This window comes from Amborella trichopoda, chromosome 13 (genome assembly GCF_054954075.1).
Source record: "Amborella trichopoda isolate Santa Cruz 75 chromosome 13, AtrichopodaSantaCruz75HAP2 v2.0, whole genome shotgun sequence".
NCBI classification, from domain to species: domain Eukaryota; kingdom Viridiplantae; phylum Streptophyta; class Magnoliopsida; order Amborellales; family Amborellaceae; genus Amborella; species Amborella trichopoda.
This window is the reverse complement of record NC_142348.1, coordinates 13,446,659-13,462,251: the sequence shown is the minus strand read 5'-3', so window position 1 is coordinate 13,462,251 and position 15,593 is coordinate 13,446,659. Positions and strand designations below refer to the sequence as shown.

The 15,593-nt window shown below is 37.3% G+C and overlaps 1 protein-coding gene across 19 annotated transcripts in view; it reads left to right on the top strand.

The window, feature by feature from the left end:
* The window catches only part of LOC18435176 (AAR2 protein family), a 93,960-nt gene that overhangs the window by 45,545 nt on the left and 32,822 nt on the right, over positions 1-15,593 (top strand). For 17 of the 19 annotated variants that reach the window (XR_016046993.1, XR_016046992.1, XM_011625423.3 and 14 more), the window contains 3 exons: positions 5,524-5,747; positions 7,579-7,671; positions 7,782-7,853. Coding sequence is in view for 17 of the 19 variants with exons in the window: in XM_011625423.3 (XP_011623725.1) it covers positions 5,524-5,747; positions 7,579-7,671; positions 7,782-7,853 (389 nt within the window). In the remaining 2 variants the exon portion in view is untranslated. Of the gene's footprint in view, positions 1-5,523; positions 5,748-7,578; positions 7,672-7,781; positions 7,854-8,626; positions 8,791-15,593 lie in introns of those variants that run through there. The other 2 variants (XM_088855050.1, XM_088855048.1) reach the window with 1 other exon arrangement.

The following is a 15,593-nucleotide window of genomic DNA, read 5'->3' as shown; positions in this document are numbered from 1 at the left end:
GTAAAATTGAAGCTAGAGTTGCTGTAATGGAGAGAAATCCTTCTTCAGTGAAAAGTACAGAAAAACTACTCTCTAACCTCTTTGCAAAAAGCCACCCTTCGAAACCCTAAATTATAATAAAGCACCAAACTACCCCTATTAGCTAATAAATTCCAAATAATTCTTGAGAAATCCACACCACCTGCCCCTACAAAATACTAAAAATTTTCAGAAATGCTGCTGTGAAAGGTAACTCATGAACAATACCCATGAACAGTAAAAACTAATAATAAATAAAAAGAAATGAACCTCTCAGATGATGTCAGAATGACATCAGCAGGATTGCATCAATCCCCTTGGTTAGAAGAACTCGCCTTCAAGTTATGGTCGATATATTGCTTCCCCCTGTCAGGATTTGTTCTTCTTAGAACACCATCTCCAAAATCCACAAATGTTTGCCTGGATATTAAGAGGAAGCATGCAGTTATGGAGTGCTTTAATGAGTGTCTTGAGAGGCTTGTTCCCGATAATGATACCCTGCAACGGATATCTGTTCAGGAGTTGATTTTATAGAACTGTGCATTAACATCATTTGGGAAGGAATGGTGATGAGATAAAGGACCAAATTTGATCTAGGTAATTACCTATATCTTGTTTGAAAATTTTCTTTCAAGTTAGTAGTTTCAACTTTCATAATGTATATTATATTTGATGTTATATAGTGCAGCCCAATGGTAGAGCCAATATGGGAGTAGTGCTCTAAACTGACAAAAGATGGCCATCTAAGTATTGAGCTTAACATATGGCTCATCTGTTTGTTAGCACAATTGGAGTTCATTTGAGATGGTAAGTTTACAATATTGCTTTAGTCATTAAAAAACAATATTAGTAAATTGGTTTACAATATTACTTTAGTTCTCCCTAAGTCTAAATTCTAGCTCGTGCATTTTCCAACAGGTACAAAGAAACGGCAGAGGCTAGAGCAATAAGGCTCACTGATTTGGCCTTCATTAAGGTCAATCAGAGGCTGAATGAGTGTTTTAGTGAGCGTGAGAAGAAGGATCCCATTGCATCCAAAGACATGTATGATGTCATTGAGTGTTAGTTGAAGACCTTGAGACTGATGAGATCTTTCTCGGTGAGAGGTTGGCTTGGGATATGTTTGAGGAGGCTTTAGGACAAGCTTCCTACCCTAGGAGGGCCACTAGATCGACAACCATCCTTTTGGGTCATAGAGGAGGACGAGGGTGATAGTATGTGGAGGAGAAGGTTGATTTAGAAGAAACTAAGGAGGATGGCCATTATGTTGAAGAGGGTGCTGATTCTGATGATGATGGCCTTGACTCTGATGGAGGTCATATGGACAAAACCAATGATTCCAAAGGCAATGAGGATGGAAGACTCAATTATTTTAAAATTCTTTTGTTTCATTTTACTTTTAAGACTTTCAGTCTTTCATTATATTGTGGTTGTTAATTGATTATCTTACATGAAAACTAATTTGGTTTTATGCCAGGAAGGTCAACAACTGAGGCTATTTTCTTACTTAGGCAACTCATTGCAAAATTTAGGGCGAAGGGAAAAAGACCTCTGCATGGTCTTTATTGATCCAAAAAAAGCTTGTGATAGAGTACCTCGAAGTTTGATTTGGTGCGTATTGGAAAAGAAAGGAGGCTCCAGACCCTTATCGACTTGGTGAGAGATAAGTACGATAGAGCACTAACTAGTGTACGAACAACTAATGGGGAGATGAGTGAGTTTTTACGGACAATAAGTTAACATCAAGGGTCAGCATTGAGCCCATACCTCTTTTTCTTAGTTCTGGATGACGTAATTAGGTATCTACAAGATGAGGTACCATGATGTATGTTATTCACATATGACATAGTTGTGATCGATGAGACTTGAAAGAATGTCTACACAAAGTTGGAACTTTGGAGGGATGCTCTAGAATCCAAAAGTTTTAAAATTAGCCGAACTAAGACAGAGTATATGGAATACAAGTTTAGTAATAATAGCAGTAGAGACGAGGAAGCAGTTAATATTGACCGCCAGGAAGTACAAAAAAGACCGCACTTTTGATATCGTGGGTCGATGATCCAAGAAAATTGAGAGATTGAGGAAGATGTTGCACACAGAATTAGAGCTGGATGGGCGAACTGGAGATGTGCAACTAGAATTTTATGTGACCAATGCAACCAATGAAGCTGAAGGGCAAGTTCTATAGGACAGCTGTGAGACTCGCTCTGCTCTTAGGGCGGTGTGTTAGGTGGACAAAAAGCAATATATCCTTAGAATGAGTACAACGGAGATGTGGATGTGAGATGAATGAGTGGCAAGACGAGAATAGAATTTGAAATGAATCCATTCGGAGGAATTTAGGTGTGGCACCAATAGACGATAAGATGAGAGAAAGTAGATTTAGGTGGGCTGGCCATGTGTGGCACTGATCAAGTACAACACCTGTTAGGCAGTGCGAGTTAGTTTATGTGGAATGACTGAAAAGGGCACGGGATAGGCCCAAAATGATGTGGTTGAAAATAGTCCAAAAAGATAGGGGGGACTTTTGGCTTCGTTGAGGCTATGGCTTTTAATAGAGCAGAATGGTTGACCAGGATTCATGTAGCCCATCCCAATTAATTGGAGAAATGCTATGATGATGATGATGAGTTAATTAACTTCGATTTAATGCAAACATTGTTGCTACTGATTGATCACAATTCTGTAATGTCAAATGTAACTCAAATCATTTCAATTATTTAAATTTGTTTCAGCATTTAGGACAATGTATTTGCATATATACTTCGTTGGTATTCATTTAAATGCATGAATATGAATAAATGATAGAATATCTGCAGCTCTATGCATTTGGAGCACACATATACGCATATAAGTGTATCTGGGGTGCCTTGAAACAGGGTGCCTAGGTGGCCTAGGCACTGCCCAGCATTTTTTAGAACATTTGTGGGAACATGAGAGTGCAGGTTTATTATGGTTTTAAAACGCTTTCTTTTAACTCAAAACACCCTAGGGTTAAGTGGTTCATGTTGCTTTCCTTGCATAATCGTCTGCCTACACTTGGTGTTGCTATGTAAAACTCTCTCTGATGGAGTGAATCTTGTTTTAATCAAAAGGCATGTCAAATGTTTGACTTCTTTGTTTAGGGCGACTTTACTGGACATTTGTCTGGAATAGCACAATTGGACACATGGAAGGAATAGGGGTTTAAAAGAGTATATTCTTCGAAGGATCCTTTCCTTTTGTTTTAGATTTCGCAGATGGTCAGAGGTAGTGTTTCATCTGAGTGAGTTCTTTACGTTGTGCAAAACCTCCTACTTTCTTGGCATTTTACCCACGCTCCTAATGCTTGACATTGACTATGCATCTCGTTGTAATCTGGGAAATACGGGTTATGGAGGCACGATTCATAATCATGTTGGCTATAATATTGTGGCATTTTCCATTCCCTTGGGCATCAATACCAAAAAGTTTCTGGAGATAAGTGCACAAGAAATGGGCATTCTTCACTAATATAAAAAAGGCGATTCTATGCTTCTGGTTGGTTGCCTAGTCAGCAGGGTTTCCTCTCCTTTTCCCTTTTGCACTATAACTAAAAATTGCATCAGCAAACATCAGGCTTACATGGAATATTAGTTGTATATATGGAGAGGCAAATGAGGTGGTGGTGCACTTGCTAAGCTTGATGATAGGGTATCAGCAGCTGCAGTTTGGAGTGTTTGTTTCCTTGATTTTATCTTGCTGTTTCTTGCTTGCTGATGTATCAAACTATATTTTCCAAAGATCGATCATTTATATTTAATTTAAACATTTCAACAATCAATGAAGATGGCTATGGTGAACCCTTTCCCTTTCTGACCTACCAAACACGAAAGAAAAAAAAAAGAAAAGTTATACCAAGGTTTATGACAAAGTACTAAACTGAGCTGTTTTTGACATCAAGAGCGGCCGACTCAAGACGAGTGTATATTCTCACTAAATAATACTATAATTAGGTGTTTATTTTGTTTGTATAAAGTCTATCTCGTTGTTAATGTATTTTGTGAAGATTAATTATAGGATAGGGTACGGATCCTGAAGTATTGTTGAAAGCACGAGCCCTAAGAGGATAGAAGCATGCTCCTTCTGATCAAGAGTGTTAAGACACTTTTTGTTTTTTTGGGTCAATAGGGTGTTAAGAGGCTTGCATAAAACTAAGACTTAATTCCTTATATCTGACCAATATTGAGTACTTTTCTGGTGCACTAGGGGCCTAGTGCCTTAAGAAGCAAGTCTAAAAGCTTTTATTAGGTTTGAGCTTGAAAGCTGAAGGCTAGAGGTGCTGGGGACTTGCGGGCTTAGGAGCCAAATCTCATTGACTTGTAGATCACTTGAGAATTTTGGAACCAGGATGTAAAATGGACCCGAGATTTCAAGCAAAAGTGTAATCACATGATGATTGGAGTAGGGACATAACATTGATCCTCTATTTATAGGGGAACTATAGGCTCACAGCAGGCTCTTCTGGTGAAGCATCATAGCAACTGAAGGAACGACTTACCCTGTGCTTACGTGTATCCCTTAGGAGTTAAAGACCCCTTGAAATGACTCCTTAACTTCATGATGTTGCATAGAACATGCTGGTGAACCGACCATCCGCGAGGTGATATGCAGCGGAGTTGGCAGCCTTCAGGCCGATTGCCACAGTTGGACATTCTACATGTCGCTCTCTGTTAGAGACACGTATAGTGCCCTTGGTGGCCAGTCAGCCACAATCTGATTGCTGTGGGTGGTTGGATAGGCTAGGGGCTGATTGCAATGGATGAAGTGGTAGACTTGTTACCTTCTCATACTTTCCTATGGAATGCTGCATTCACACCCTTTCCTGGTCAATGTGACAGGGCTACTGTGTCCATGTGCGATGTGCATAGTGTGGCTCACTGCGACAAAATTTTTTCCTCTGATAAGAGCTGTTACATACAATTAGCCATTTGTGTTTAACAAATGGTTGTTTTAAATGCTGAGCAAAATCCTAGATAGTGTACTGGAAGATTTATTGACTTCTCTAGGATTGTTGGATATCCGACAATGTGCTCCTTGCCCATACATACGTCCATGATATTTTAGATCAATGAATGATGCTGTTAACATATTAACATCCGTGAATTATTGCATTTTATCTAACCACACAATAAAACCCATGGGACGATTGAGATTCTGCTGTTCTAAACTGCAGACTGACCAGAGAAAATTGAGAATTTCTCCTATGGCTTTTGTTATCTCGACCAAACATCATGCTGTCCTTCATGTTAGCCATCCCCTTGTTCGTACACTTCCACGTATTTCATGCCCATGACCTGTAATAGTTGTTTCCTTTATTTTTGGGTTTGCCAAAATATTCATCTCAATTTTTAGTGTCAATATCTAATCTGTGATTTGATAATTTTCATAAAGTAATGCTACAAGTGCTCTGACCAATATTTTCTTGTATCATTATTTGAGAAAGAACTTTATTCAATAATTTTCATTTGCCTCTATGCACAATAGAGCCAATTGGGGGAGAAATTACTGTCACAAATGAGGCTGAACTAGCTGAAACAGTTCCAAAAACAGCTATGGAGAAGCAGTTGGCAGAGCAATTGAAGAACAAGAGACTTTTGGATACCACAAAGAGAGCATGCAGCCCAAGATGTTACTATACCACAATTCCTCATGTTTTTAAGGTCAAGGGAGTTCCCAAAGAAGAGCTTACCTCTTTAAATCTTGACAAGGTATGTAATATGATTCTTATACCTCACTGCATGAGATTTATTTTGCATTAACCATTGCTTGTGAGCTGCTCTCATCATGTGGAACGTCACACAAACTAATTCAACTGGAGATCTGTAAAATATTCCAGTAGCTTATTTTTCAATGTTGAGTATTGACTTCTTTGCTCCTTTGTGTAATTCATTTGCCTCGATTGGACTACAATCAGTAATACTTCTAACTTGTGACAATAATGAGTTCCTTAAGTATTCATATATCTCGTTTCCATTTAAGATTTTAATGGCTGCTGTTACTGCATTGTCACTGTTTAGTAAAAGTTTCACTCACTGTAGTTTCACTGTAAAAGCTGTTGTTGCTTTAGAGGAGTTAATAGTTGCCAGAAAACTGTACTGTACTTGATGGTCTAAAAGGTTCGGATACATTCTATTTGAAAAATATGCTGGTGCATTTTCTAAAAGGGATTATATGGGTAGTTTGCTGCTATCTTTGAGGCAATCATTGGTTTATAGTATGGATTTTTTATTAAAATGCTACCATCAGAGATATAACATTCTTAAAAAATAGTAATAAAGAAATAAAAAAATAAAAAGTAAAATGGTTCTATCATTCTAACGATTTTAGAATAGTTATGTTATGACTATATAATTACGTCCATGAACCTGTTTAAAGTTATAAATAAGATAGAATAACATTCTTAAAAGATAAAAATAATAAAATAAGAAATATAAAAAATAAAATGGTTCTATCATTTTAACAATTTTAGAATAGTTATGTTATGATTATATAATTATTTCTATGAACCTGTTTAAAGTTATAAAGAAGTGTAAATTTATAAATTCATAAAATGTCTGCAACCTATATTGTGATGCAATAGAATTCAACATTCATTATCTAAAAAGTAAAAGGTCAAATTCTCGCAATATTGAATATTATTGGTTGGAACAGGTTTATTATATTTGGGGCCAGTCTCTAGATTCTTTTGAACACACTTCTAGAATAGGCTATAACACATTTCTAGTATGTGTTGAAGGGCTCCCAAAAGAGACCATATGTGAAGAGATAATGAGCTGTTGCACATCTTTTATGTCCATGTATGCTAAGAATTCACTTGATTGGTAGATCAATACTTGCTTGATTGAACACATGGATTTCTAGTTGACACATGCCTTGGCTAGAGATTGCCGGTCTTAAATCCTTGCAGTATATATTTTAATGGAACCGCATGGAAAGGAATTTTTGCATCCATTTGATTGATTGACTGCTGCAGTGCGTGTACTTGAAGAATGGTTGTTCTTGTCCTCAATTTCGCCATGGGGTTGAATGTTGTAGTCCAATTTACTACTTTGATCTTATCTCTACTTACTTTCTCAATTGGTGCAGTTCATCTGCTTCAATTACACTATAAAATCAGGTTTATCCTGTTTCTCCTTTGGCTTGCTTCTAAGAGTCAGGTTATTTAATCTTTAATATCATAGAAAGGATTTCCGCCATGTTTAATACTGTAAGTAATTTCTGATGGTGAGCAATTTCTTAAGGAATATACTGGATTTTTGTTTTTTTTCAATACTGGAAACTTTGTATAATAGAGTACAATCAGGATTATTTTTAACATGATTTTGCAAAGCCACAAATATCAGTGCCTTGCCTTTAATGTTCTGATGGTGGTCATTGTTCATTTTCTTATGCTGATAGAGGATGAAAATTTTTTGGTGGTGGATGATCTATGTTTCATAGTCTTATCTGCGGATGTTCATATTCTTACCTTTGTTTCATTTCTATAAATATATTTTGTTGTATATCTAACAGTTCTTTGAACCTCATTTCCTTCTCCAGACACACCAACTGGAAAGCATTCTGATGCAAAATTTTGCAGGAGAAGAAGATCTACTGCTGGGGGAGCTTCAATTCTGTTTTATTGCTTTTCTGGTATTTTATTCAACATTCCGCTCCTGTTTTTTTTTATTACTTATTCACTTGCCACTCCTACAGAGCAGACTGTCTCCTAAGTCTTTCTGATGTCTGTGAATGAAAAACAGATGGGACAGTCTCTTGGAGCTTTTTTTCAGTGGAAAGCAATCCTTAGCCTTCTACTTGGCTGTCAAGAGGCTGTAAGTGTGTATTTGTTTGCAGTTATTATCTGTGAAGTACATTTGAAGTGCAAGAACCGGATCAATAATTTATCGTCATTCTTCAAATTGTCTTTTACTTCAAGAAACTTCATAAATTGATAAGGCTGTCATGTATGTTTTAGATTAGGCGAAAACCACCTCACGTAGTCTTCTCTTATAAAACAAAATGAGGTAACAATTGTGGCATTATTTATAAAAATATTGATACAATCTAACGTTTACAACCATTACAAAGATCATAGCCCATTTTTTTTTTTTTTTTTCAAGTCCCTGGATTGCTTAAAACCTTCAAAAGGTGTTGAGAAGACAGATCTTCATCATCATCCAAGCATTATCCCAATTATTTCGGGTCAGCTGACTTAAGAAGATAGATCCATATTTAATGATGTGGGGGTTATTGCATTCAGGGTAGGCGTTATTTGATAGACACGGTAATATATGGACTAAAACAAGCAATCTATGGACTGAAAAAACATCAATTGCTTGGTATTCTAAATTTTTCTCCAGCAATCTTTGCAGAGAATCAGGCGGGGCACCTTCCAATAAAATACCTATATCTCCCTAGCGTTGTATGTGCTTAATGTGAAATTTTACTAGAAGAAAAAAAATGAAGAAAACTACCTTGGACCTGGAAAGATTGCTTCCACATTCTGAACCCCCATAATCCAAAACAGTTAAATTTTGTTTAAAAATACAAATCTGGTTTTGTGCCTAGAGTGACTCTTAGGATTTCTTACACCCCTTTGTTTCAGGAGACTGGTTCCACACCCAAAGAGAAGACAAAATCCTTATTCTAAGGTGGTTTAGTGGCTAGTTTGCAGAGCAAGAGATGGAGGTTGAAGGCTACATAGGTTTCAATCTTATCTCGAAAATTCTAACCTCATGAAACTCTTTTTTCTCTCCAAACACTATTGGGGTTTTGTGGCCATTTAAAGGCCTTATGAAAGCATGTACCGAAAATATATAATGAATTATTGACTCCAATGGGAGTATGGTCCAGCTTGGGCTATAGGGCATTAACAATGCCTTAGACTCATATGAGTTTTGACTGGCTATGACTTAATGTGAAGTTTAAAACCCATAATCCTGAGCATTGTGTAAGCACAACCGATAAGGGTTTCGATGTGGGGTTATTCTTAGATGAGGTCGGAGATATGCCCAGGAAAGTTGGCTAGGGGACATGGATTTGACCCCTGTGTGTGATGGATGGCATGAGAGGACAAGGGCCTAAATCCTCATCATACCATCACACGATATGTGCACTAGATAGTCGTCTGAGAAGCAACTGTTTGGATAAGGGTGTGTGACGTGTACATGTGCAGAAGAGATGACTCTCTGCAACACTGGACTGTGTTAGAAGGACCCATGGAGTATATTGTTGAAATGGGCCCCGGACTTGTCCTCAGGTAGGGACCTGTAATCCATGGTCTAGGATCGTATCTTCTCCATTTATTGGATGACTTTGATGGTCCAATCATGAACCCTTATGATGGGTTGTGCGTCATGAGATCGGTTGGGTCAGTTTGAGACGGGGTAGTGAGATGTGGACTCTAGAGAGGATGGAGTTCTCAGTGTTTTTGTCGTAATCCTAACTCTATGGATCCAATTCCCATCAAACTTTCTTAGATATGTTTTAATATGTTTTAATTATTTTTCAGATATTAAAATGAATTTTTAAGCCCCTCTAGGCATTTTATTTTATTGGAAAATAATTTTTAAATAGAGAAAAATCAATTTCCTGGATTTCTTTTTAATCAGAAAGAAAAATAAAATATTCAGAGGTTTTATAAAAATTATTTTATTATCTAATTGGCTCATTGGTCCCACCATTTTGGGGGGGTGTGAGGCCCACATGGCCACCCACCTCCTCTATACTTTCCTAAATTGAAAGATGACAATTATGCCATATGTTGACTTGATATTTTAGGAGACCTTTTTGTGCAAAGATTTTGATTGATTTCAAAATAGGAAGGTGTAAGAAATTAATTGTGATTGATTTCAAAAAAGGATGATGTAAGAAATTTATTGTGATTGATTTCAAAATAGGAATGTGTAAGAAATTAATTTTGATTACTTTCTCTAGAATTACTACACAAAATATTTGATGGGAATGGAGTTATGGAAACTAAGGGATAAGGTTCAACATCTTTCCTTTAATCATGATTGCTGATTTAGGGAATGAATGGTTGAGATCTCTTCACCCCATAGGTCTCCAAGGTCAAAGGTGAAGATTAAAACTCACGATGATGGCAAAACCCTAACCCTAGAAACCCTAGCCTTTTGTTTATAAATACTAGCTATGGGGGTTCTATTTCACATCTCTCGATCTCTCTCTCTCTCTCTCTAAGCAACCAAAGGGGGCATGCCCCACTCAAGCCTTCTCTCTCTTCTTCTCTCATCCAAATTAGGGTTTATGAAAGAGTTAACCCTGGGTGGCACGCCCAAGCGACAAGCCCTAGGTCCTTGCCTCATGCTCATGCGTTGAGCCTTGGTCAAGGAAATCCCATGCGATGCTCTCTAAGGTTTTTGCCTAGGCTTCCCTAGTTGTGAGTTGTGTTCTTGAACCAAGATTCCGTGCGCCATCGGTGGAGGAGACCTAGTTAGGGATGTATTAAGTCCTTGGGGGTAACCTGAGGCAAGGTACACAGTATTTGACATTTCGTGTTTCTATCGCTTCCTTATGTAATTTTCAGTTCTACATGATCAATGTAGTTTTCTTTTAATGGCATGCAAGTGAGAGGTCTTGGCTATTTCATTAAGTTAAAATTGTATTTTTGACACTTGTAAGTGATCGAGGTGGCAATACGTATAAAAAGGTAAAAAAATTTTAATCGGTATTGACTTGCCCGGTCACGAGTCCACCTTTCAAACCCCACCCTCTCTCTTTTAAATTTATTCTTCATAGAACTTCACAAGAAAAACTCTTCTTAAGGCTCCCCTCTTTCCACGCTCCTCTCTCTCACTCTGTCAAGGTCTTAATTCATGATAGACAATAAAGGTGGATGTCCGTTTGTATATACTTGTGTAGGCACTAGTTTGGAATTGTAGATTTATTTTTCCTTTACAATTGGTAAACTTAAGAGGTGAAAGAGGCTCATTCTAAGTCATCGAGCCTTTGATCAGTCATCCTGATCTGAGGATTGAAAAGCCACCCATATGTCTCATAGGAGTCTTCCCATTAATCTTCCAAATTCCATTACAGACCTACTCTAGTAGTACTAGAGCTAGATTTCCATAATGATCTAAAGATTTTCATAACTAAATCTTTCACTATATTTAGAAAATATTTTTATGAGATTGCATCCTTACTGACTAGATTCTACTCACCTCAATCCTTTTGAATTAGAAAATCAAATAGTATGCAAAAGTCCAACTGGAGGTCAGGTACCTCCTTCATTTGAATTTTCATTGCATACCTCCCTATTTCAACTAGGCTTAGGAGTTGCTGCCACGTGGGACACCATTTCAAATGGGCCCACATGGTCTTTAGGTTATCATGTGGCCGACATGTGCCAAAGGATTGGCCCACTTGTGATCAACATGAAACCCATTAAAACTCATAACCCTTCTGCATTAAAATAAAATATTAATTCATGATACGCTCCCATTTGTTTTATCAGAATTATTGAACACGACACATGTAAATAAATTCAAAAAGTAAAAGCTATTTTATTCTCCTTAAATGCCCTTTAGAAAGCCTAGAAATATTCCATTGGAAGTTTGAGCATGTCATGGGAAGAAAAGTTGCTATTCAACGAGGCATTCACAAGTAATTATGGTAAACATTACCTATTTATAAACTAACCCAATGGTCCCATGACTACTAGTCATCTCAAGTGAGGGGCTCATGATTGCCCATCAAAATCAGCCAAGAAGTAGATAAGATATAATTATATCGGATTGTAGGTGCTCCTCTCGTGGATAAGTGATATCCATCCAAAATCAGGCGGTGACTTTTTTCTAACAGCCTCAAGTACTACTAGAGGTAGTGAGGTGGCTCTCTTCGGCACATACATAAATTGATCCCAGAATTCAGGACCCCAACCAATATCAGGTCAATTTGGAATTCATGTCTGCATGCCGTGAAGAATGATAGTGTTGAGGTTAAGGCCCTTATCCTTATAAGCCTCATTCTTCAGGCTGAGGCCTATACATTCCATAGCTAATAAACCTTAACCAACATTGCATTCAACTGGCCTCAATGAGCTATTTTGGACCCATTGCATTCAACTGGCCTCTTTGAGCTATCTTGGAGCAAACTCTGCAGACGCATCTTTGGGAACCAAAACCCAACCAATCCTGTGCCGACACTATAATCCATAGTTGCTGGAACCCTATAGGAAAGGTCATGGACCCACTCTGGAACCTCGATTGTGCAGTTCCAGCTAGGAATCTTGGATGGAATGCGGATCCCTATATTGTGATCCGCGTTCCTAGCAGGTTCGAATCGTGGTTCTCAAGTTTATGACACTGCATATGATTTTTTCTCTATTTGGCACTGATTCATATGCAATGATTCAGTTTTAAGCCTTTCTCTATTTGGCTATGTGGCCTTTCAAGGCCTTAAAGCCAAGGGTCTTCTGCGCAGTGGGGGTTAGAGAGAGACTGAATCTCGGTGCTTGGCACACTGGGGCCCAGATTCCTATACCTCGAGTATTCGAGGCATTGAGAGTATACATTTGAGAGTGTGAACTCTTGGGGAGGTGTGAGGGTCATGTCCCAGTCAGGACTATATTGATTAAAATGCCTTATAGTTGATGTGATAAGCCAGGGCTTAGAGAATCCAATCGAGAATAATAGAACCTGAGTATTTAAAAGAGTATTCGCCTTGTATGGAATGGTCGGCTCATGGAACATGAGCCCGTATCCTGACACGGGATTGTTTCATGGCATGTGCACCCACAGTCATATGGGAAAGCCATTCTTCTATAGTATTATCCGACTTAGAAGAGCTGGTGCACATGTGCTTTGAGAGGACCCTTGTATTTGAGTAGGAACACATCCCACAGGGGTGCATTAGTAATCCATTGAACCTCTAGTGACGGGAAGCTCTGGCTTAGTGACTTTGATGTGACTAATTATGTGTCTTTGACATAGACTGTGGAGCATAGGTCTATTGGGTCGGCTTGAGATACCGGTGGAACGTCATTCGGGTTAACTCAATAGAAGACTTCGACTAGTGTTATGAGTCTAGAGCTCTCATTTACCTTTGGCTCAAATTAATCTAAAATTAATGAGAAAAGATTTTATATTGATGAGAAATTGTTTAATAATGTCGCGAAACCATTTAGAGAATTTTTGGGATTTTTGGAGAATTTTTCATATTTTTTAAACAATAAAAAATGTGATATTCAAATTTGTTTGACATAAATACCAAATAAGGACATCCTATTGGGATGCCACATGATCCCAAGTGGCCATAAAGATATCATGTTGCACCCTCAGCTCCCCACTCGTGGATGACGTCATGCTGATGTCATATCCACGTGGGGACCTATTTGTCATAAATTCTTTTGTTGGTATTATGTTATAATATGTTATCTTGTTATTTAAAGTGTTATATATTGTTGACTTAAGTTTTATTTAAGTCACCTGTTTATTTTACTCGTGCCATTTTTGGCATGTGTGAAGTTATGGGATTTTGAGAATTAATTTGATTTATATTATTATCCACATATGATTTTGTGGCATCTGTATATCTTATGTGGCACCACCTTATGGGCTTGACCCATGTAAAATTTTAGTATTTTAAAATCCTATTGGTGGTGTCATAAGATATTTTGTTCACATGTGTGGATGTCTCTTATTACATTTATGTCTATGTCCTTATCTTTTATTGACTCTCACAAATTATTACGAAAACCATGGGCATAAGTGTAAACATAAATTTGGATTTAATGGGAAATAAAATATGGAGTTATGGGCTTTAAGGTGAAATGACTATAAACCTAGGTTTTAAGGATTGAAGGGTGTTAAAAGCTCATCCATTGATCTTGGTGATAAGATATGGATGAGTGATTTGGATAAAAGTCTCTCATGTGCCATTGATCTAAGGCATCAAGGATCAAGATCAAATCCATCTTTATGATCTAAGTATAAAGTAACTTATGGGATCAATTATAACCCTAACTTGTGTATTCACTTTAAAGAGAGAGACAGAGAGAGAGCCCCCTTGGCAAAAAGGTAGCCACCCACAAGACTATCTTCTTCCTTGAGCTTTCATTTGAAGCCCTTTCATGGAGTAGTCCCTCAATTATGTGATCAAGCCCATACTATTGCTTCATTAAGGTATTGATTTTTTTTCTTATATCTTTAATTCCTACCTCATTTCCATTATCAAAGTTTGCTGTAATTCTTAATTTACTGTAGCTTTCTTCATTTTTTATCATGAAAACTTGATATTTGAAGAGTCCCAAAGCAATAGTGTAGTCCATACACATAGTATGTGTAGACTAGCTTGCTTACTCCATGATCTTGAGTAGTTTCAACTTGATTTTCTTGATCTTATTTTTCTGGAATTTTTACTAAGAATATGCAACTAATGAGAGGTTTATTTCATCATATTTGAGCATATGAAATAGTCCCTTGAATTCCTTTTTGAATGTTAAAAAGTTCGTGTGATCCCTTATGGACCACATGGTATAGTTTTACCATAACTTCCTGATTTTGTGTAGTATCTCTTTTAAACTTTGAAGGGCTATTTTGATATATGTCTCTCACATGATTTGATTCCCATTAAGTGAAATAAAAGTAATCATTTGCTTCCCATTGTATTGTTCTCCTTGAGTTATTATTATCAGCCGTGCCTTAGACAATGAGACAAAATTAAGTCTTCAAAAGGCCTTTTCATGGCCCGGGCACAAGGGTTCGAACCATGGTTTCTCCATGTATGTTTGCATGTTAATTTGATGTATTTACAGTTATTAAATGGATTCATGATTGCTTAAATTGAGTATGTTGTGTGAATATTGAGATTGTTCTTTAATTTTGCGGTATGAGCTTTGATGTTATGTATTATTGTTTATACGAATTGAAATCCTATTGGATTATTATGATGAAGTGTATGATGTGTATGAGACACTGTGATATATGATGAGGATGAAGAATGAAGATGCAATTATCATATAATTTCGATATAATGAGGAATTGCGAGTGCAAGTCATGCAATATGTTGTATAGATGTACATTGTGAAGATTTGACTATTGTATTGAGTTTAATTGTATTTTTGAGTAAGAGATTTGTAAGGGACTTATTAGGGTTGAATTTTCTTATTCAAATGTGTATAAACCATGTTTGTAGGCTAAAATATATGTATTATAGTTTTGTATTGAGATATTCATGTATTTAAACCCTTGAGTTTTTATACAAAGGAAAATTTTTAAAAGATTATCTTTTTAGCCCATTGGTCTTGTACCACCAACAATTTTGTGCCCAAGGGTATTGTGAACCCATGCATCATTCTTGATCCCTTAAAACATACTATTGCGATTCCTTCCCCATGGAATCGTGCTTCCGTGTGACAAGGATGGTGCTCCCTTGATATACGATCGTATGGATGACGATCCCAAACCCAAGGAGCTTCCAACAATCCATGATTCTGCGGACCCGCTCTCGCTTCCGGGAACGTACCTGCACCCAACAACTATGCTATAACCCTAGGTCTCTTGACCGCATGATGAAAACAAGAGTCAGAAAGTGCACTACGATACTCTACCAAC